The sequence below is a fragment of the Zea mays genome, chromosome 10 (assembly GCF_902167145.1).
Source record: "Zea mays cultivar B73 chromosome 10, Zm-B73-REFERENCE-NAM-5.0, whole genome shotgun sequence".
Taxonomy (NCBI): domain Eukaryota; kingdom Viridiplantae; phylum Streptophyta; class Magnoliopsida; order Poales; family Poaceae; genus Zea; species Zea mays.
Genome location: NC_050105.1, coordinates 100,804,204 through 100,825,413, shown reverse-complemented (window position 1 = coordinate 100,825,413; position 21,210 = coordinate 100,804,204). Strand labels below are relative to the sequence as shown.

The following is a 21,210-nucleotide window of genomic DNA, read 5'->3' as shown; positions in this document are numbered from 1 at the left end:
AAGAAAATTGAGCTTAAATTTTGAAGTGAATACTTCTGTTGCAAAAGAATTCAATTATCTTTGTAACAAAATCATACAGCCATATTCACATACGAATATGGCAATATGCCACGCAAATTCTACAAGATTACAACACTGTAAATGATATAATTTTTCTCGCTTGCCATAACTAGTGACCATAGCATTTAAGAAGCTGTTTTATGCAGTAAAACAGCTAAGAGTGCTTATGGTACAATGACCGTAGTGGCATTAGGATAATTTATAGAAGATCTCATATCGATGTAAGCCTATTTCATCAGGAAATTTGAAGTGCAAACTACATACACAAGTGAAAATCAAGAAAAATTGGCAGCATGCCTAGAATACTTTAATACAACATATTAAACTATACAGTAGTTAAGATCAAATGACAAAAAAAAAACTTATACAAAGACAAGACATAAAGAAAGGACAAACTGATCTTACAAGACTACCAAAACCAACATATATGGGCTTGTCACCGGCTTCAAGCCATTCCACAAGTGGTTCAGGAGGTACGTAATTGGAAGCAAGATCAAGGAAGCAAAATCCAACAACATCGATCTTTGGGCCCCAATCTGCACTCCAATACATGAACATTATATTGAATTACTGGCCCATTGAAGACTAAAAAACAATACTTAGGGAGGACCTGCACATGTCTTAGGGTGCTTTGACAGTAAGCTACTATTACACTAGTGCATCATTTCTCCATCAAATTTAACTATGTATGAAAGCTCCTCACAAATACAAATAAACGAGCAGTTTTCATGTTATACTTCAAATGACAATTCCAATTGCATTTTAGACTGCTGTGAGTTCTGCCATTGAGCTTGGCATAAACTATAGCATCTCCACGACATGAAACCTATCCTATTTACATAGAGTGCTGGTGATAGTTCAATCCAAAGAAAAATGCAATTGTAACAGTGGCTGACGCACATCATCACTGTGCATACATGGATAACAATTTGGGCAAATGACAAATGAATCCTTGCAGGATATTTGAGATGATCCCAACCTATGGTGTATGACACTGCCAAAGGCCTTAGCGACATCTGATGTGATCAAAACAATTGTTCATTGGTCGGTGGGTGTTGATCTAATAGATTAATAACTTCCACCAGAGAAATGAACAAAAAGAAATCAAAGGTCAAGATTAAGACCCACATGCTTTGGGAACTAATATGGGAAAAAATGACAAAGTAAATTGCATAACTTCCGGCTCTAGCCAATAGATATGGCAAACCTTTTGGTTTCGGAACAAGATGAGGACTCCAAATGTATCCATGCGGAATGTCATTGCCAGAACCCTGAGAACCACTTAGATATGTTACTGGACGCAGCTTCAGCTTTTTCTTTCTGAACTCATTTATCATATCCCTTATTCCAAGCCAAATCATGGAGTCCACAATTTGATAAGAAAGCTGCAAATTGAGAAATAATTATACAGGCAACATATTGAATCAGATATTTTTCATCAAACATCCAATCAAGTATCAGACAGATGATAAAAGCTGATGCTCCAACAGCCCAAAATGACTTGCTGCTAGAGTGGAATAGTTGGATTACATTGATTGTTGACCAGGATACAATATATACACTAGCCACTCCTACGGTTCCCCCTAACCCTAATAGGCTATACATGGGTTGGGTTCTAGGCCCATAACACATAACAGAACCCAATACACAAAAAGGGGCGCATAACACAATACACAGTCTAACACCCCTCGCGGTGGAGAGTATGGAGTGAGCAGCGGCAACGTCGAGGGAGAAACGATAACCGGTTGGTGGAGGTCCATAGGCGGCAACAGGGGCAAGGCCAGGGGTCCAACATGTGTATCCAAGGCCCAACAGGCCCTAGTCTAGCACGCCAAGGACCAGGCTGCCGATGTGCGGCGAGTCTAGGCCGTGCACGCCGGCTGCTCCCAGGCCAAAGGGGCCAGGGGCGCCAAGCAACAAAGCAAGGGCATCGAGGCCTAGGTGACGCGAAACAAAGGCAGAAGGGGGTGGCAGCGCAAGGGCGACACGGCTGCTAGCCACCGCACCCGTGACGACGCGTCTAGAGCACGCGTCCGTGACGACGCGTCTGGAGCATGCGCCCCTATAGGGGGTGGCAGTGCAAGGGCGGAAGGGGGTGGCGATGCAGGGACGCTGAGGCCGTCAGGCACAACGCCCGCTGATGGTGTGCTAGGAGCCCGCGCGGCTAGAGGCAGAGCTTGACGACAGCACGAAAATAGGAGTAGAAGACGCGATCGAAGCCTAGCTCCGACCTAGAAAGGAGGAGGCACTGGCAGGTGGAGTCCCAAAGGCGTCGACGGGAAAAGGGGTGTCGCCAGCCATGCAAGCAGCTGCCCAAGGAAACTGGCGGCTAGAAAAAGAGGCTATCTAATACCATGCTAGAGTCGAATAGTTAGATTACATTGATTAATGACCACGATACAATATATGGTAGCCACTCCTAGGGTTTCCCCCTAACCCTAATAGGCTATGCATAGGTTGGGCTCTAGGCCCATAACACATAACATAACCCATTACACATAACGGGCCACATAACACAATACGCGGTCTAACACTTGCGGTAGTGCAAACCTCCAAGTCAAAAACGTCATCTATTTTCGACCTAAGGTAGTAATATATGTTCAAGAAAATGCCTTTGACTAGTAAGGTTGGGCTTGCTTCTGGTCGCAGAAGCTGAAGTGTGAAGCTCATAACTTTATGCACTTCAGCAACTCACGTGATGCACAAAACATCTTGACATGACAACATGAAATTCAAGTAGTTAGCCCCGACAGTCTCCAAACATCCACAATAATTCAAATAAACAAGTTTTGCATATGTACAATGTACTTATGCATGAAAATCGAAACAACACATGGAAAGAACTGCAATGCTACTGTAACAAGATCATGGATATAGAGCAGCTATATCACTGTTAGACGGATGCTTTGTCTCGGCCCTTTTAGGCTCACAGGTTTTGTATTGCGTAAAGCCTTGAGCCTAGAATCATTTCGTAGCTTGGTTGTCTTTCTTGTTAGGCTATCTCCAGCAGCGTTATTCACATGGTTTTAAAGTCGGCCGACTAATCGCGATTAGTCGCCCTTATCGCCTAGCAGAGCACGATCAGCAGGGCCGACTCGATCAGGGCGACTAGGTTACGACTAATCGTCCTAGTCGCCGACTAATCGCGATTAGTCGGCCGACTAGGTGACATGTCTGACTAGCTTGTGCCAGGTTTGGGCCTGCGTCCTCCTCTGTTATATGGGCTGGCGGCCCACTATCTCCAGTCCACAGTAGAAAGAAGTTGTGCCGCACAGTAGAAAGTTAGAAACCCTAAAACCCTAAGTCATCGCCTCTGACGGTCTGCCCCCTCTCACGCTCTGATGTCTGCTCCATTGCTGCCCTGCCGGTCTGCCCCCTCTCACACTCTGTTGTCTGCTCCATTGCTGCTCTGCCGCTCTGCCCCCTCTCACACTCTGTTGTCTGCTCCCGTGCTCCGTCACGCTCGCCTCTGCTTAGCTCCGGCGCTCGCCTCTGCTCACTGCTCAGCTCCGGCGCTCGCCTCTGCTCACTGCTCAGCTACGGCGGCCGTCTGCACCAGTCTGTTCAGTGTTTAGTGCTCACTTCAGTGTTCAGTGCTCACTTCAGTCAATGCTCACTTCATTGCTCACTTCAGAGTTCAGTGCTCACTTCAGTGCACACTTCAGTAGTCTGTTCTGAACTTAACTGACATGAGCACCTCTTCAGATGGTAATCTTTGTGTTCTTTTGGTTCTTCAATTGTTCATTTGATGTTGCACATCTTGAGTTGTTATTCACACTACAGATGAGACTAGGAGGCGGCATAATGAGAACCCAGAATCTGTGTTGCCCGAAGCCCAGAACGATGGCAGTGGCACCGACACAGTTCAAGCCACGCATGAATCAGTTGCATCGGCTTCATCTGATGTTGCAGTCGGTTCTTCCATAAAGGATAAAGCAATTGTTGTGCTACCCACAGAAATGGCTGAGATGGCTAAGGATACTAAGGGAAAGGCTTGATCTTCGGACCTAGGGTGGAAATATGGACTTTGGCCAGACATTGCAAAGAAAGAGATGGTTCAGTGTATTTTTTTGCCAAAAAGTTGTACCAGCAGGAATCAAAAGGTTCAAGCAGCATATTGCTGGAGGGTTTGGTGATGTAGGGAAGTGCCCAAGAGCGCCTGAAGTGGTTAGGAAGGAGATGGCAGACTACTTGAAGAAGAATGCAAGGAATAAGATGGTGTTTTTAGATAATGAAGAGGAGGATGTAGAAGGGGTGAGGGACATCAGGAAGATGGTGATGCAAGAGAAGTACCATGTTCTGGCACAGCAGGACTGCAGGAAAACAAGTTTTTTTTTCGAAAGCGCAGGAGAACTGCGCATCATTTTAATTAGAGAAGAAAAAAAGGTCCAAAATGGACCAAGGTACAAAGCCCTAAGCAGGCTTACTCAAAACAAAAACACAAAACACACACCACTCCCTAGACCCTATGAAGGTTACGCGCAAGCTCTAAGCCAAAGCTCTGAAGATGCTTGGCACCAGCCGTAATCCAACACCCAATCTCATCAAGGAAGACGCATCTGATAAAGCTTAGCGAAGGGGTCTCCCCATCAAAGACAGCTTTGTTGCGGTGGATCCATAAACACCAGGCCCCTAAAATAATGATGTTGTTCATGCCCTTTCTCTTGCTTTTATGTATCTTCTTACTTGTTTTTCGCCACCAATCAGCAAAGGAGATCTCATCTCCAGATGGAGAGAGATTACCAACATTCAATCCAAACAGAATGGAATGCCAGAACTGTCTTGCAAAGACACATGTACACAAAATATGTTGTATGGTTTCCTGCTCTTGATCACAGAGTAGGCAAGACACTGGGTGGTCCAGACCTCTCTTCTCCAATCTATCTGAAGTCCAACATTTGTTCTGAATGGCCAGCCATAAGAAAAACTTGCACTTAGGGGGAGCCCAAGATTTCCAAAGCCTCTTCCAAGGTTCAAACGTAATAGCTCCCATAAATAAAGCCATGTAACAAGACCTAGAAGAAAAGGAGGATGTAGAAGGGGGTGAGGGACATCAGGAAGATGGTGATGCAAGAGAAGTACCATGTTCTGGGCTTCTGGCACAGCAGGACTGCAGGAAAACAAGGGAAGAGTAAATTAGCTCAATCTGCTATTAAGTCCTTCATGGTTTCTGGTCCAGTTAAACCACAAACCCAAAAGCAATGCAAGTCAGTTAGTTCCATGTTGTGTAAGACATCAGAGGAAGTTGTTGCAGAAAGAAACAACTCCAAGTGTTCCCAAACTACTCTTGATCATCTCACAAAGAAGGACAAGAAGTCAAAACAGATTATTGATGATCATGTGGTTGACTTCTTAATTGAGAATGGGATACCATTCAATGTCATTAATTCAAGAAGTTGGGAAATCATGCTTGAGTCTATTGGTCAGTACGGTCTTGGTTATAGGTCACCAACATACCATGATTGCAGGGGCAAATTGCTTGATAGTGTTGTTGGAAGGACAGCTGAACTCAGGAAGAAACATGAGGATTCTTGGAAGGAGTATGGATCATATGGTGGTAATACATTTGAGCTCCAATGTCTAGCAAAGAGAATTGTGAGCCTTTGTTGTTCTGCTTCAGGCTGTGAGCGCAGTTGGAGTGCATTTTCTAATGTATGTGTACCTTACCCACCTTTTGTTTGCATATTTTTCTTCTCAAAATTGTTGTACTTAGGTAGCTAGGTTACCTTCTCGTCGTTATGCAGGTCCATACCAAGAAAAGAAACCGGTTAGAACATAAAAGGCTAGACAAATTGGTGTATGTTAGCTACAACCGAAAGATGGCAAATAGATTTTAAAGAATTAGAGAGTTGGGCTCAAAGGGAAAGAAAAGCAACCCCTTGATCCTACAAGAGTTCCAATGGGAAAATGAGTGGGTTCATGAAAATGTAGAGGACAATAACGATGAAAATTCTCTTTGGAGGGCTGTTGATGAAGCTGTTGGTGCAACTGAGCATCTAAGGGGAAGAAATCTCCCTAGAGCTGCTGCTGGGGCTGTTAACAAAACATACACTAGAACAAGGAAGCGTGTTGCTCATCCTCCACAGTTTGGTGAATCTGATTCTGATGAAGAAATGCAAGAACAAGGAGAAGAACTTGTTGTTGCATCCACTGAAGATCCAACTGAAGATGGAATAGGCTTTGAACTAGCTGATGAAATGCTTGAATAGCAGTTTAGCATTTATTTAATCTAGTTCTAGTGTCTTGCTGTCCTGCAAAAATCAATGTGCTGCACTGCTGCTTTGCTGTATAATCCAAGGTATCTTTACCTTTTACTTTTAGTGGAAACATGCTTGATTTTGATTGCTTGTACTGCTGTCCTGCTAGACAGCTATAGTGTATTGTTGTCGTGCTACAGCCATACTATATATATATATATATATATATATATATATATATATATATATATATATATATATATATATATATATATATATATATATATATATATATATATATATAGGGTCCTGTTATAGGTGGACGACTAGGAGTCGACTAGACTCGACTAATCGAGTAAATCGACGACTAATCGTGATTAGTCACCTTATCGGTGCTCAGGCGACTAGAGTCGACTAGCCGACTTTAAAACCTTGGTTATTCATCACATCCTATTTCAAACTACACTCTGTAAACAGTGCAGTCTACAGTGCAACACAGTGTTTTGCACGGCCATATGCATGGTCTGCTGGTCATAGTCTTAGGCAAGGATATCCGGTCTACAAACCACCATAGGTTATCCTTGCCCATGTGTCTGTAATCTACAGCTTACAATCAATCTACTAATCTCAGATATTGCATGCCAAGATATTTCAGTAGTTCATTCATTCCTCGCCATTTCCTGAAGTGATCAATTTTAATAGATTTCGCACGATGATAAACCATTGAGATGATTGTTATGTTTATTCTCCTCACAAACTCTCAAATAGTATTGGAAGGGCTAGATCATTTGGGAGCTGAGAGAACATCCAGTAATAATTCTTTTTTTTCATAAAGCATAAAAGTAGAACAATAGACTTACTCGATATCCAGCAGGCTGCTTCACGCGAGAAAGAGGGTGAGGAAATTCATTAGTAGGCCTGAATAAATAGTGCCAAGTTAGATCCTCAGATGATAATATTCCATAGCAACCTTATTATTTTTAAAGAAAAAACACAATGATAGAGACTCACGTCCATGGCATGGTAAAGAATATATGAATTGGTACTTTTAGTGCTTCTGCCACATGTGTATGTCCTGAAGAACATTTGAGGTCACAAGAATAAACATTCTTATAATTCAAACTAGTGAGCTAAAATAGGTCTTCACCACAGAAATATATGCAGCAAAGAGACATGGCAGCTTGTGACGAATGCAACATTGATTACATTGAATCTGCTTGGACTATATCACATATACTTCAAGTTCAAAAGATTTTGCTTGAGGTACTTTGGAGCAACTTATATTGCTATGAAGACACTCAGGCTTGGACTGAACAGCTAAGCAAGTAAAAATACTGGAGAAACAAGGCCTGCTTATAAAGAGGTACCAATGTACCATGACCTGAGGCCTGTTAAAAGCTAGGGCTAGCAGTCTTTTTGCCCAACCTGAATTGTGCTTTTGCCATCCTGGCAAAAGCACTGCCTCCTTCAGGTCTCAGCAAAATTAATCTTGATTGATGGATGTGAAATAGGTAAGAAGTTTTTCCTCTTACAATGCTTATGTGGTTTCCTACATGAATAGTCAGATTGTGATTTCATCTCTATAACAACTCATAGCATGAAATGAATGTAGCTCCAGAAAAATATGAAAAGGAGAAAACATGACTTCACACTTCACAGATATGTTTGTCGCTAAACTGTGTGTCTAGAGGTAAAATCAATCATCAGTATGATAAAGATGAAGAAAAGAAAATAATCATTCTATGGTTGAATCATCTTAAGTCAAAAAATATAAAACCGACTGCCACATAAAGAATATATTGCAAGAGCATTTTCTCCCTTTGATTGGGGATCAATATGTAAATAGCAGTATTGAGGATCAATGTTGTAAATTGCGGGCTATGCCATTTAACGACATGCTCTTTTAAAACCTACAAAAAGCTATAGCGGAGGCTATTCAATTTAGCAGTTTTTAACGAAAACATGAAAATTCTTAACTAATTGTGCACGAAAACATTTAAATAAGGAAGATTCCATGAACACAAATACTCAAATACATGTAAAATCTCTAGGATAACATGTCTCCACGTGAACTACTTAACATCCACTAAATCAGTCAACATACTCACAGCTATAATCAACACTCATATTCATTCAACAGTCAATACTCAATGGTTTAATTATTATTTAATGGTTCATTAAGCAAAGCATGATGGATATGCATAGATTACTCCTCTAGAGTAACGACTAACGAGTGAATATTTTCCTTGGTCACAATTAGCGGTACTAACATATTTCGTGGCTAAGCCAAACTGTGGTGTTTAGTGGTGGAGCTAAAGCATCATTAGCGGCAATTGTGGAACAATTGGTAATATCATATAACAGCAGACCCTTAGAAAAGCTACAACAGGATATTTACAACAACTTTGGGGATTGTCTCTAGAGCTACAATTACAACGGGTGAGAAACAAAGCAAACTGTGAAGAACCTTTTTTTCAAAATGAACAAGGTATACTGACCATACGCGGGTGGGTTCGCAATAATTGCATCAACATTAAAAGGAATGCCAGTGTCAGGATCAGGTTCCTTGCATGCAGGCAGCAAAGAAAAAATAATTTCTTTCATCTGTTTCCTTTGAATAGGAATTTCTGATGGTCCCGAAGGTAGGAATCCTTTATTCTTCACCATATCTGCTCAAATTATGAACATATCAAACATGTTTATCTTCAAATATTATAAAAAAAAACTTGAAAACTACTTTTAAAAAACATACATTCAGCAAGAATTTTGGGATCTCCACCAAGCGGAAAAAACTCCAGGCCAGCTGTTAGTACAAACTCCTTAAAGTTGGCATGAGTGGCCAATCTCACACGATGCCCATAGTCCTACGACAAGGATCAGAAACGACAAATATGCTGGCATTTCTGCTACAAGAAGCACAAACCTAACCTGAATTTACAAGAGAACTGGATTGATAATACACTTAGGCTAGACTAACCTGTAAACATTTCCCGATAGCAACAAATGGCTGCACATCTCCTCGTGTACCCACAATAAGTATAACTATTTGCATAGGAGGCCTGTATAGTATCTCCGTTCCATCTAATGCTTCTTCAACAGCTTCAGTATAAATATCCTCAGTTCCACCAACTATAGTTGGTTCCAGACCACTTGGCACATCAACAACCACAGTTCCATCATCTTTTACTGTAGCAATCCGATTTAGCATTTTGAGCTGCAATAAGGTGGAACAAAGGTAAAGTACCAAAAAGATCAAGAACAAATATGCAAGTTATATCATATTGGTCCTAATAAATCATAGTTCCAATTAGGAAATCTTGTAACCTTTTTTCTCGAACGCGCAGGAGAGCTGCACATCATTATATTAAGATAGAAAAAGGTCCAAAGTGGACCGAAATACAACACCCTGAGGGCAGAAAAGAAAAACAAACAAAGACCAAACCCTCAAGCCTCCTCTCCAGCACCCCAGCAAGGTGAAACCATAGGGGAGGGGAAGCCTGACAGGCCCTACTAGACCCTATTTAAGGTGACAATAATCCCCAAACTGTCTAAATGCTTCGCTCCCGCCTTATTCCAACTGATCAATTCATCTAAAAACAACCTCTTAGTCGCTCTAATGGAAGGGCTCACTCCACCAAAAACAGCCTTATTACGAGTGAGCCATAAGCACCAAGCCCCAATAATAACGACACTATTGAAGCCCTTCCTCTTGCACTTATGCACTTTTTTAGAAACCTTCCCCCACCACTCAGCAAAAGACTGTTCAACAACAATCGGAGTGAGGTTGCCATGCCCGATGGACGACAAAATGAGATGCCAAAAATCCCTAGAAAAACTGCAGGTGCAAAGGATATGCCGAACTGTTTCCTGCTCCCGATCACATAGGGGGCAACACACCGGGTATTGCAAACCTCTCCTTTGGAGCCTGTCCGCAGTCCAACATTTATTCCTTATAGCCAACCAAAGGAAAAACTTGCATTTAGGGGGAGCCCGAGTCTTCCACAATCTTTTCCAAGGCTCAAAGGAGATGGACCCCAAGAAGAAGGCATTGTAACAGGACCTTGAGGAGAACCGCCCAGAAGCCGTGTGCATCCAAACTATCCTGTCCGCCTCCTGTGAAAGTGTCACCTCTCCAATCACATCCCATAACTTCAAATACTGCTGCAGCCCAACCAGAGAAAGATGACTCCCAATATCCCTCACCCATCGCCAGTTGTCCATGGTCCGAGCAACCGTCCTGGTAGAGCTGACTCTACTGTCCACCAAACAAACAACATCTGGTGCAATATCAAAGATAGTCTTCCCATTCAACCATTTATCTTCCCAAAAAAGAGTGTTGGTCCCATTTCCGACCATAGTTAAGACTGAAAGATTGAAAAACTGTCTGACTTGCTACTGAATAGGAAGATTCATTCCATGCCATGGTCTGGACGGATCAGTTTTTTGCAGCCATAACCATTTCACCTGTAAAGCCCAACTTTTGTATTGTAAATTAGAAACTTCGAGGCCGCCATATTTCAGAGGCCTTGTAACTATCTCCCAAGGAACAAGACAGCTTCCACCATTGACCTTCTTCCTTCCTTTCCAAAGAAACCCCCTCTGGATTTTATCGACGGATTTGATCACCCATTTGGGAACACTCATGGCCATAAGGATATAAACAGGAATTGTCGAAAGCGCATGCCTCACTAACGCTGTCCTGCCAGCCAGACTGAGCAAACGAGCCTTCTAGAGCCGGTCAGCAATCTTATCAACCCACATCATAAACTCCCTTTTCCTTAGCTTCTTATCAGAGATAGGCAGCCCCAAATAGCTGCACGGGAAGGATCCCTAGCTGCATTGCAAAATATTACAGCCAGCCTGAACCTCCAGCCCATCACACCTAATTGGTATAGCAAAACTTTTGCGCAAATTTGTTACCAGCCCCGTTGCTTCACCAAAGCACAGAGTACATTGCAATATATATTCAATATTTCCTCATCAGTTCCAAATCGGCAATGCATGAATTTTGAAATATACTTGTAATTCAAAGAAAGACGGAGTTTGGATACTAGTATACATTACTTAGTATAACTATCAACGATTCAATTCCCAGTCCATAAACAAATATGTACTTCAGATGCCGACAAGCTAAAACAAAAGGAACTAGGGCTTGTTTGTTTTAGCTTCTGGCTGCCAGAATCGGCTTCTGGCCGCCAAACGCTTTGCTTCTTAGTCTGCTTCTATGAGAATCGTTTCTGTGAAATCGTCCAAATCAACGTGAATGCAGAATCCGCCAAGTCGTCAAGACGGGAGGAATCCGCCGCTTTCTAAACCCTAAATCGTGCAGAACACCTTCATCTTCCTCTGCACGCAAGCACCGCAATATCCAGATTCTCGAAACAGTTAGATTATCCAAGAATCCAAATTCTCAAAAAAAATGTCCACCTTTCAGATAGCCTGATTACAGTCAATCTTCTTCCGGAACGTGATGACAAACACATCTTTAGTATTGCACCTGATGTAAAGTATTAGGGCAAAGCTGCTTATAAAGGCCTCTTTATTGGATCCACCCAATTTGAGCATTGGGTAGAATTTGGCATTCCTGGGCACCCTCTAAATGTAAATTTTTCTATGGTTAACAGCTTAGAAGAACCAGAACCATAGACCACCTTTGTAGGCTATCTTCGCTAGGAGTTTTTGGTTCAGGCTGATCGGGTAGGTTAATCTTGTGGGACTCACTCCTCAAATAGGAGAAAGGAACACCATGCAGTGGTTGAAAAGCTGCAGCGAACAGCTGCAAGGAATTGCCAAGAAAGGGTTTAACTCAAATATTCTTGGGCTTTGTACCATTTGGAACCACTGAAACGGTTGTGTGTTTGACGGGCTTGCTCCAAGCATGGATGCAGCTATCAGAAGGGCTGGAGAAGAAAAGGAAATATGGGAGCTAGCCAGAGACGAGCTTGGGCCTTCTACTGGCCCCAATTCCAGGGATTTAGTCCATTTTTGTTGGCTGGAGCCTTTTTAGGCACCCTTTTTCATGTTTGTTGCTTTTTTGGCCACCTTAGGGTGTTAGGGCCAGTTTAAGTTTTGTTGTATCTGTCCTTCTACGGACCTTTATTCTCTCTTCTTAATGATGCGCAGCTCTCCTGCGCGCTTGAAAAAAACTGTCCCAAACAGGCCTCTAAGCTTCTAAAAAGAAAATAGATAAATATGAGTGTAATTGTTAGTGCCTTTTTGGACCAAACGCTAATGATCCCTAGATCCCGCTCACGGTAAGTTAAGACCTTGGGGACCTCTCTGCGGATGTCGGACGGTCCACGATAGGTCACCGTCGAGCAGAAAACTATGCTCTTCTCTGCGGGTACGCGGACTGTCCGCGTGGAGGCGGCGGACCGTCCGCGATGGCACAAAGGGCTTCGTGTAGAACCTAGATCTCGCCTCCAGGGAGGAACCCCGTATGGGAGGAGAGATTGTAGGGTTGCTTCGAGATCGGCTGGCCACCCAAAGCGCCTCTAAACGACGTAGAACCAAAGAGAGGTGAAGATTGAGATTGGGAAACAAAAACTAGAGCTATGCTATATCTACTTCTAAGGCACGATAATGTAAATAGATTTGTTCGATTGGATTGTGTGTTCTTCATTGATCGTACCTTTTCATATAAATATAAGGGGGAGGTCTGGACCCGTTCTAGACGAGATCCAACAGTTTCTCGCGAGTTTGTTAGGATAACCACACACGGGATAAGCACTCCCACCTGAACTAATCTAATCACGGACCGTCCGGGCTACTCTCGCGGACCGTCTGGCACGGAGATCATCCGAGCCACAAGGTCGGACAGTTCGACCGTCCAGGTGCCAAATTCACATGACCCCTGCCTTTTGGTGGAGGTCACGAACCAAAAGCACTTGTACTACTAGTGTCTTTCGAGAAAGAAAAGATTGCATCTTTTTGGTGGAGGTCACGAACCAATAGCCTTGCTCCCGAAATAAAAACTCTAGTCTGATGCAAGTCACCGGCTCTTTCAACCAAACAGCCCATTTAGAACTCTAATTCATAAAGGTCGTTTAGGATTGCATCTTTTCGGCCATGGTTGTCTGATCAATATGTCAAAAGGTATAAAATTGTAGTGCGCTCGGCCCGAATAAGAAAACAGATTGGGCATGTAATACGGATTCATCGTCATACTATCCCACACTTGAGCAGGACAACACATCGACGATGAGTATAAGGGTGGAAAATACCATGACCTAACTAGAGGCGGATGAGCAGGAGACATTCATCGTGCCACCTTTCAGGCCGGTTTAAATGGCCTTCGCCTCTGCATAGGTCGTTTCCTTCCCGTGGACGACCTTGATTGTTATGCTAGTTGATTGTTCGGAACGACCCTTTTATTCATATATTTAGAGAGAAGTTGGTCGAACGTAGGACCAGATTTACCAGACTTACCCAAATCTCTTGGCTTCATCCTGCTTCTCGATCTTGTTTACCTTCGTCGCGCGGGTTGTCGATCTGTTTCTAACAATATTAGATTGTCTGATTCTAAGTATCGAACTGTCTGAAGAACTGGACTATTTGGCGATAGCCACCGAATTGTCCGAGGTACACTAGCTAGGAGAACTCTGTCGGTGTCTTATTTTATCTTACCCACCGATGCCTCTAGTCTTATTAGTGGTCCTTACAATTCCTTTCTTCTCCGGAGCTTTACGAGTAGCCACTCCTCATGATGGATTCGACATACGAGGATCACCGATGACTACACTCTTGCCCTTGCCTTTATCGGCCATCTCTGGTCGAAGACCTTGTTGTTCATCTCAAGTGTATTGATGCGGAACGACTATCTATCCATGGAAAACCAACCGGTCTTCATTTATAGTTGATTGTATCTGTCGACGGAAAGCATTGCAATTATTGGTGGCATGAGAAAAGGAGTTATGCCATTTACAATAACCAGGCCTTTTCAGTTCATCTGTCAGCGGAATTGTATGATATAGTTTAATGTTGCCGCTCTTAAGTAATTCATCAAATATCTTGCCACACTTAGCAACATTAAATGTGAACTTAACTTCTCCTTGTCGATTATTTTGAAACGAATCCAGGGAAGAGCAAGCGGAGAGTTTGGCCTTAGCAGGCCAAACAAGCTCAGCGACATACAACTCTTTTGGCTCGTCATCTAAGCTACTGTTGTCACGATGCTCATCATGACGATACAGTTCTTTGCTTCGGCTTTCGCAAGCCAAGTCTCGCTGATGCAACTGAGTTAGCGAAAAGAATTGGGTGCCATCTGGTTTTTCTTTCAAGTATGAATGCAACCCATTAACTGTCAATCCTATTAGCTGTTTTTTTGTGATATGGATCTGAAAACATGGTTTCTAGTATCCCTGAACCTTCAAAGATAATCATTAACCGATTCATCGTCCCCTTGTTGGAGAGATGTCAGATCAACTAAATCTAACTCGTAATCCCCAGAGAAAAAGTGTTCATGAAACTTATGCTCTAGATCATCCTAGGGGGCTAGGGGCTAATCGAGTTAGGAGGCAAGGCAGCATACCAAGTGAATGCAGTGCCAGTAAGGGATAATGAGAACAAAAGAATGCGGGAAGCCTCCCTACCGGCCAATTCCCCTAGTTGTGCTAGGAACTAGCCCATATGCTCGTGTGTGCTTTTCTCAACATTCACCAGAAAATTTGGAGAAGTCTGGTATCCTAGTCCCTTGTAGGTATAGCACAGTGCCAAATTTGTGGTCATAAGGCTTCCGATATGACTGTCCCATGCCAGACACGCTAACGCCAAGTTTGTCCCTGAATAACTCGGCCACCTCTTCTCTAAGTTTATCCACTACGTCCGGTGACCATCCCCTGAGCCTGGGGATGTGGGATTCAAGTGGTCGGGCATCGCTATGTCGGCTCTCTGCCCAGGGACGATCAAAGTGTGTGATTGGTGCACGATCTCGTGGTGCACTAGTGCCTCCTCCCACCGTCCTATAGTGCGTGTTGAATCTTTCTGGCTCCCTAGAGGCCGAAAAGTATTCAGCCCTATGAACAGGAGGTGGTATGGCATGGCTATGGTGTGTCACAGGTGGGATAGAGTAGTGCTGCTGAGATGGGTGTGGAAATTGTGCATAATGTGTAGTTCCGTGTTGTGTACACATAGCCAGACAGACCGCCCAGGGTCGTCGGACGTTCTGGCTGGACCTTGAACAATCTGGCATAGGCCACCAGATGGTCTGCAACTGTGTTGAGCGGTCTAGGGTTTGGTATTGGTCCAGACAGTCCGGCGAATGGTGTCAAACGGTCCACGATGGTGCTCGGAATGTCTGGTCGTGCCTAGAGCCGGTTGTGCGCTAAGTGTTGGCGGCGGCGGTTGTGGTTGCCCCGTGTATGTGCTCATCAGCATAACATACAATGGTTGGGTTGGTGAGGACCCATTTATAGCCGATGTGCCGGGCACGGGTGGTTGTGTTAGGTTCATATGAAGGGAAACTTGGAACAACATATTCTCATACGAACGTGTTAACATTTTAAGAGATTCATCTGTGTGTTGCTTTAATTTGTCTCCTCACTAATCTATATAAGATTTAATAGATGGATTAGTATTGGAATTACTCACAGTGGGGACCTGAGGCAAAGTCAAGAGAGATACCATTTCAATCTCTCCTTGTCGAACGATTTTCTGGTGACGATCCACCGTAAAGTGTGATAAGTATTTCTCCTTGGCCATCTCACGCCTTTGGGCATATTGTCGCAGTGCGTCCTCTTCTAAAGGATGGCAACGGGTCGGGTTCGGATCGGGTATAGTAAATACCCGCCCGCGACCATACCCGCGGGATTACTTATACCCGACCGCGACCACGCCCACGGGTAAAATTTTATACCCGTGCACGTACCCATTGAGTCGGCTTGATAATGTTGCCGGTGGAGACATCGACGTGATCCTTGGAATCGGCCATTGGAAGCCAATTTTAGTAGATCAAGGCACTATTGTCCCCAGCGGAGTCTCCAAAAAGTGTGTTGGCGTCTTTTTGGGCCAAACACCAATGATCTCTAGATCCCGATGACAGGAGAGTCGAGACCTTGGGACCTCTCTACTAGGTGTCGAACGGTCCGCGATAGGTCACCAGACCATTCGTGTGTAGGTCATCGTCGAGTAGATAACTATACTCTTCTCTGTGGGTACGCGGACCGTCCGTGTGGAGGCGATGGACTGTCCACCAAGAGGGCTTTGTGTATAATCTAGATCTTGCCTCCAGGGAGGGATCCCGTCGGGGAAGAGAGATCGTAAGGTTGCTTCTGGATTGGCAGGTCGCTCAAAGCGCCTCTAGATGATGTATAGCCGAAGAGAGGTGAAAATTGAGATTTGGAAAACTACAACTAGAGCTACGCTATATCTACTCTTAAGGCATGATAATGTAAATAGATTGGTTCGTTTGAATTGCGTGTTCTCAATCGGCGTATCCCTTCATATATATAGGGGGAGGTCTGGACCCGTTCCTAGGTAAGATTCAACAGTTTCTCGTGAGTTTGTTGGCATAACCACACACGGGATAAGGACTCCTGACTGAACTAATCTAATCGCGGGTCGTCCGGGCTACTCCCGCGGACCGTCCAAGCCATAAGGTTGGATCGTCCGACCATCCAGGTGCCAAATTTGGTGTTCAATTGTAATAATATGCACCTTCTTTTTTATTGGAATCCTTTCATCAAGTAACTGTTTAGCAGGATCAATAGTTGGATTATTTTGCCGACGACGCTCAGTTCTGGACCTTTCCAAATTTGATGGTCCAGTAGATTCATTGGTAATTTCATCATTCTTAATCACCCCTGGCATGGTGCTTGATCTATGGAAGCCTCTATCATCTACATAGAAAAGAAAAGATGGAGACATGTTAGCAGAAAGAAAAAATGGATGGCAACTTCTACCACTAACTAAAAATGAAAGCAAGGCTAAACTGTACCAACAAAAACTACAATAGCACAGGTTAGTTAGATGCCAACCCAAAAAATAAATTTAGCTGTCGTTTAAAGTTTTCAGCAGCAAGCCATCCTTTACTGTGGTTATCAATTAAATCATATTTACACTTGATTCACTGAAGTGAGTGCAAGGCTAATGTTCAATACAACCAGTTCTGGTGAAGTTAATTCATCTGTCATACCAAAAGATCAAAAAAATCAATACTACCAATGAACGTTTGATCACATCAGACCTCAAGGGGCATGGCCTCTGAAGCATAGCAGGACAAGACAACAATGTGATAGCAAACATTGTGTAAGGATGTGACAGCACTTAATTTTGAAGGTCCTCTCTCGCTGATCTGTAGTATGTAACAGGAAAGAGAAATCAAAGTGTCTCTCTTCACCTCTCTTAAGCAGGATTTTTCACATACCATTGTTAATCATCCTTTTCAAACAAAAGCACAGTGGATCAGAAGTCCAAAACAAAATAAGGTCCATTTACAAGGGAAAAATGGCAGGCTTGCATTTTTCTTTTTCTTAGGGAAATACAGTATGGGAAAGCCCTACTGTGTTGGCTAGTATTTTGTTAACACATGTATATCATGTGTATATGTATCTCTAATAGTTACTCTGATAATTATGGCATTTCTTAAAATAACCAACATTATTGTGCGAAAAAAACTTATACCTTTATAGCCTGTCAATATTATGAACTCCTTTCTTAGGCCCTGTTTGGGACAGCTCCAGCTCCAGTAAATTTGGTGGAGTTTGTGGAGCAGGTCATTAGGTGCTATGGAAAATCGTGGAGCTGAAGCTGTAAGCCTTTAGAAAACATTTAGATAAGTCATTTTGTTTATTATTTAGATTAAAAATATTTTTATAAATATTTAAATTAATATTATAAACTACAACCACACTGGAGCTGGAACCTGAGCCATCCCAAACACCCTCTTACTATGACATGTCTTAAAATCACCAACATTATTGTGCACAAAAAAAAAACTTATAAATGAGTAAATCTTCAATATAGACTATGAACGCCTTCCTTAGCTCAAAAGGTAACTGCAGCCCAAACATACTAATGGCATGATGCAGCAGGGACTTAATTCTCATTTCCCATGGAACTTAGACCTCCGGAAGCATTGTGTCTTTGATGGTGCAGCACAACACGTGGCAAATACCCTTGTGCATGCTAAAGTGGACGCTCAGATGTCATATGGCGGGGCTTGAGGGCTCTCCCTCTTGACTGCTAAGTGATTAGATCTTGGTGTTTTTCTTTTGGTTGTTTTTTCCAATTTAACACACGCATGTATTACACTAAGAACTAAGGGTGTGAGTGTGGGTGGGCGGGTGTACTCAGGGTCTTTCCCACCCCTTCCTCTTCTTTAATACAAAGATATGCAGCTTCCCAATGTATTTAAGGGAAAAACTGCAGCCAAAAAACTATGTAGACCTACCACTTCAGGCCCAACTCAAGGAAATGTAGGTTGTGTCTGCACAGCATATGATTGTGCAGAATCTGCCTACAGAGAAGCTGGTGAAAAAGCATACTCCAATTATTTTTGAGGAAAAACATGCAGCCAAGAACTATGTAAACCTACCTGTTACCACTTCAGTCCCAACTCAAAAGGAAATATAGAGAAAGAAATGTATACTGTGCACAGCATATGATTGTGCAAATCTGCCTACTGGAGAAGCTGGTGAAAAACACACTCCAATTATTCTGTTTAGTTAGTTCACCCTCAGATTTTGCTTACTAGTAAGTGGCTGGAGGATGCTGTTGTTTAGTACAGTTCTGCTCAATCTGTGGAGAAGCTAAGAAATAAGCTGTGCCAAACAGCCATTATATTATACTTGGAATGACCAATTAGGTTAATAATAGCCTTCAGAAAAACATATATTTAATAGAAATGGCCAGAGAACACAAACAATGAAAATCCACATTATTATTCAAATACAAAAAATACTAAAACTTAAATATTGCATCTACAACATGGCACACATAATGTCCAGGTCACTGATTTCATTTCAATGAGCTTATCCAACAACCCTAGAAACTTAGAAAGACAGGGCAACATATTGGTGTCGCTTCTGGGCACAGCTGCAGCTTAAGATGGAGGACCAAGAGTTAATAAAATCTTCATGTCACAAGATGGAGATGGTGCTACTAAAGTTTTTTCGCAATTTCGGATGGGGAGCTGCTTGGCGATTAACATTGTAATACCTTTGGTCTTGTCATAGGTGGTCTTGAGTGCAGTCGTGTTATGTGTCAAGGCAGTAAGCTGCCTTCAGTTGTAAACGTTGGCCGTAGCCTCTCTAGAGGTCAAGGTCGGACTATGTTTCCATTATCTAAAAAAAAGAAAGACTAGCATGGTAAACGCCTCATCTATATATCAGCCATGTTTCAGCAAGCAATTGAACTGTGAAAAAGTGCAAACTAAACAATATGATCCTAGATTGTGTGACTAACAGAGACACAATCAAAGACTTTAGTAGCAAGAAGTGCAAACCTGTCTGCCAATGTGTATCATATTTGTATAGTAAAGTCCAGTTCAGCTAACAGATTAGCTTACGTCCTAGAAATAGGAGTTCAAGCACACAGTCTATACACCCAAGGAGTTAGGTTTCTATTTAGGTCCAAGAAACCACGGTCCCAAAACAAAGAAAGTCCAGCAGCACAAACACACATGACACATCCGAAACTATGACTGCCAAACTAGATCCATTCAGTGAGATCAATACAGATGCACCAAGTGCCAACACCTAAAATTAGCATCCAACAAAAGAAATTACGCACAATTGGCACCCCTTCGAAATAGGAAAAAAATTGATATTTTGCCACTCAAATTTAGCACTCTCTTGTTATGCCATCCCGGTTTATGACTTGTGGGAGCACCAAAACTAGGCAAACCTCAGCGTCCTGAGCATCAGAGTTCACTGATTCACCCCATCCTGTAAAATGCGCACAACAAAACCTCTCCCCACGCCATAGGGCATAGCTGTTGATTCCTGCTCGCCTTGTCCTACTAATCACCATTCACAGCCGGACGACATGCTGCGCTGTGCACGAAAAGCAACCCCTAGACGAGGACCAACCGACACCAAAACCCCGATCGGATCATCAGATTGAAGATGAACTGCTCAAAAGCGAGCAGATATCTAAGCAGGCGGTTGCCGGTCCGTGGTTCCAAGGACACAACCTGCGGCGTCGGGGACAAAACCCCCGACCCCAACCGACACATGTAGGCAGCAGCAAACCCAAATCCAACGAGGCAGGAGAGCGGAGGATGCGGGAGATCACCTGCGGAGGATGACGGCACGGCGAGGCGGCTATTCCCTGAGCGGTCCCCGTTGGGAGCAGAGGCCGCCGGCACTTCTCCTCCTCCTGTCCCTCCCTCGACGCCGCAGCCGCTCTCCTCGCCAACCATTTATACACCGACCGGTCCGCGGACGGACACCCAGTCGGCTGCTTCTGGAGAACAGCTGCAGAGCCTCCGGATTCACGCTTCCGCCGTTCCGCCTCCTCCGTCAATATGCTTGCTTGGCTTTGCTGGCTCGTTCCGGCGGCGGGCCTCCCGCTTTTGGGGACAGACGCGGAAGGAAATGGAATTCGCTGGCCTTGCACCGCGGCGGAAAGCGGAGAGAAGAGAGCAGCAAGCAAAGCAAAGCGGCCGATGCGATGAGCTGATGCGGTCATGCGGTGATGCCTCATTCTGCTTATGCCTCGCTGGCGCACATCTGTCCCCCCGCTTCACTTCGATTCTGTTTACAAATATTTTATACGGTGTGTTAGACGTCTCCAACGGCGGACCGTAAGGCCCCGTTTGGAAGCGGAATTTTTTTTAAGGTTTTTGAGAAATATCGTGGTATTAGTTAATACTAGAGTATTCTAAACCAAAACTTGTTTGGAAGATTATTAGAAAACAGAGTTTCTAATACCGTAGTTTAGCCAGAACTGTGGTATTTTTATAGTATTTGACACACAGGTCCCAATCCAAGTTTTTCTTCACGCGCGCACGTTG

General features: G+C 43.5%; 1 protein-coding gene across 5 annotated transcripts in view; it reads right to left on the bottom strand.

Moving 5' to 3' along the window:
• LOC100285431 (uncharacterized) overlaps window positions 1-20,966 on the bottom strand; it is a 29,584-nt gene extending 8,618 nt beyond the window's left edge. For 2 of the 5 annotated variants that reach the window (XR_004853055.1, XM_008663831.4), the window contains exons 1-9: window positions 20,490-20,942; window positions 16,911-17,092; window positions 9,235-9,471; window positions 9,010-9,121; window positions 8,756-8,926; window positions 7,269-7,332; window positions 7,118-7,175; window positions 1,268-1,445; window positions 466-596 (exon numbers count right to left, since the gene is read on the bottom strand). Coding sequence is in view for 4 of the 5 variants with exons in the window: in XM_008663831.4 (XP_008662053.1) it covers window positions 466-596; window positions 1,268-1,445; window positions 7,118-7,175; window positions 7,269-7,332; window positions 8,756-8,926; window positions 9,010-9,121; window positions 9,235-9,471; window positions 16,911-17,092; window positions 20,490-20,616 (1,260 nt within the window). In the remaining variant the exon portion in view is untranslated. Of the gene's footprint in view, window positions 1-465; window positions 597-1,267; window positions 1,446-7,117; window positions 7,176-7,268; window positions 7,333-7,682; window positions 7,807-8,755; window positions 8,927-9,009; window positions 9,122-9,234; window positions 9,472-16,910; window positions 17,093-20,489 lie in introns of those variants that run through there. The other 3 variants (NM_001398707.1, XM_020545111.3, XM_020545112.3) reach the window with 3 other exon arrangements.
• Between the last annotated feature and the right edge of the window lie 244 nt (window positions 20,967-21,210).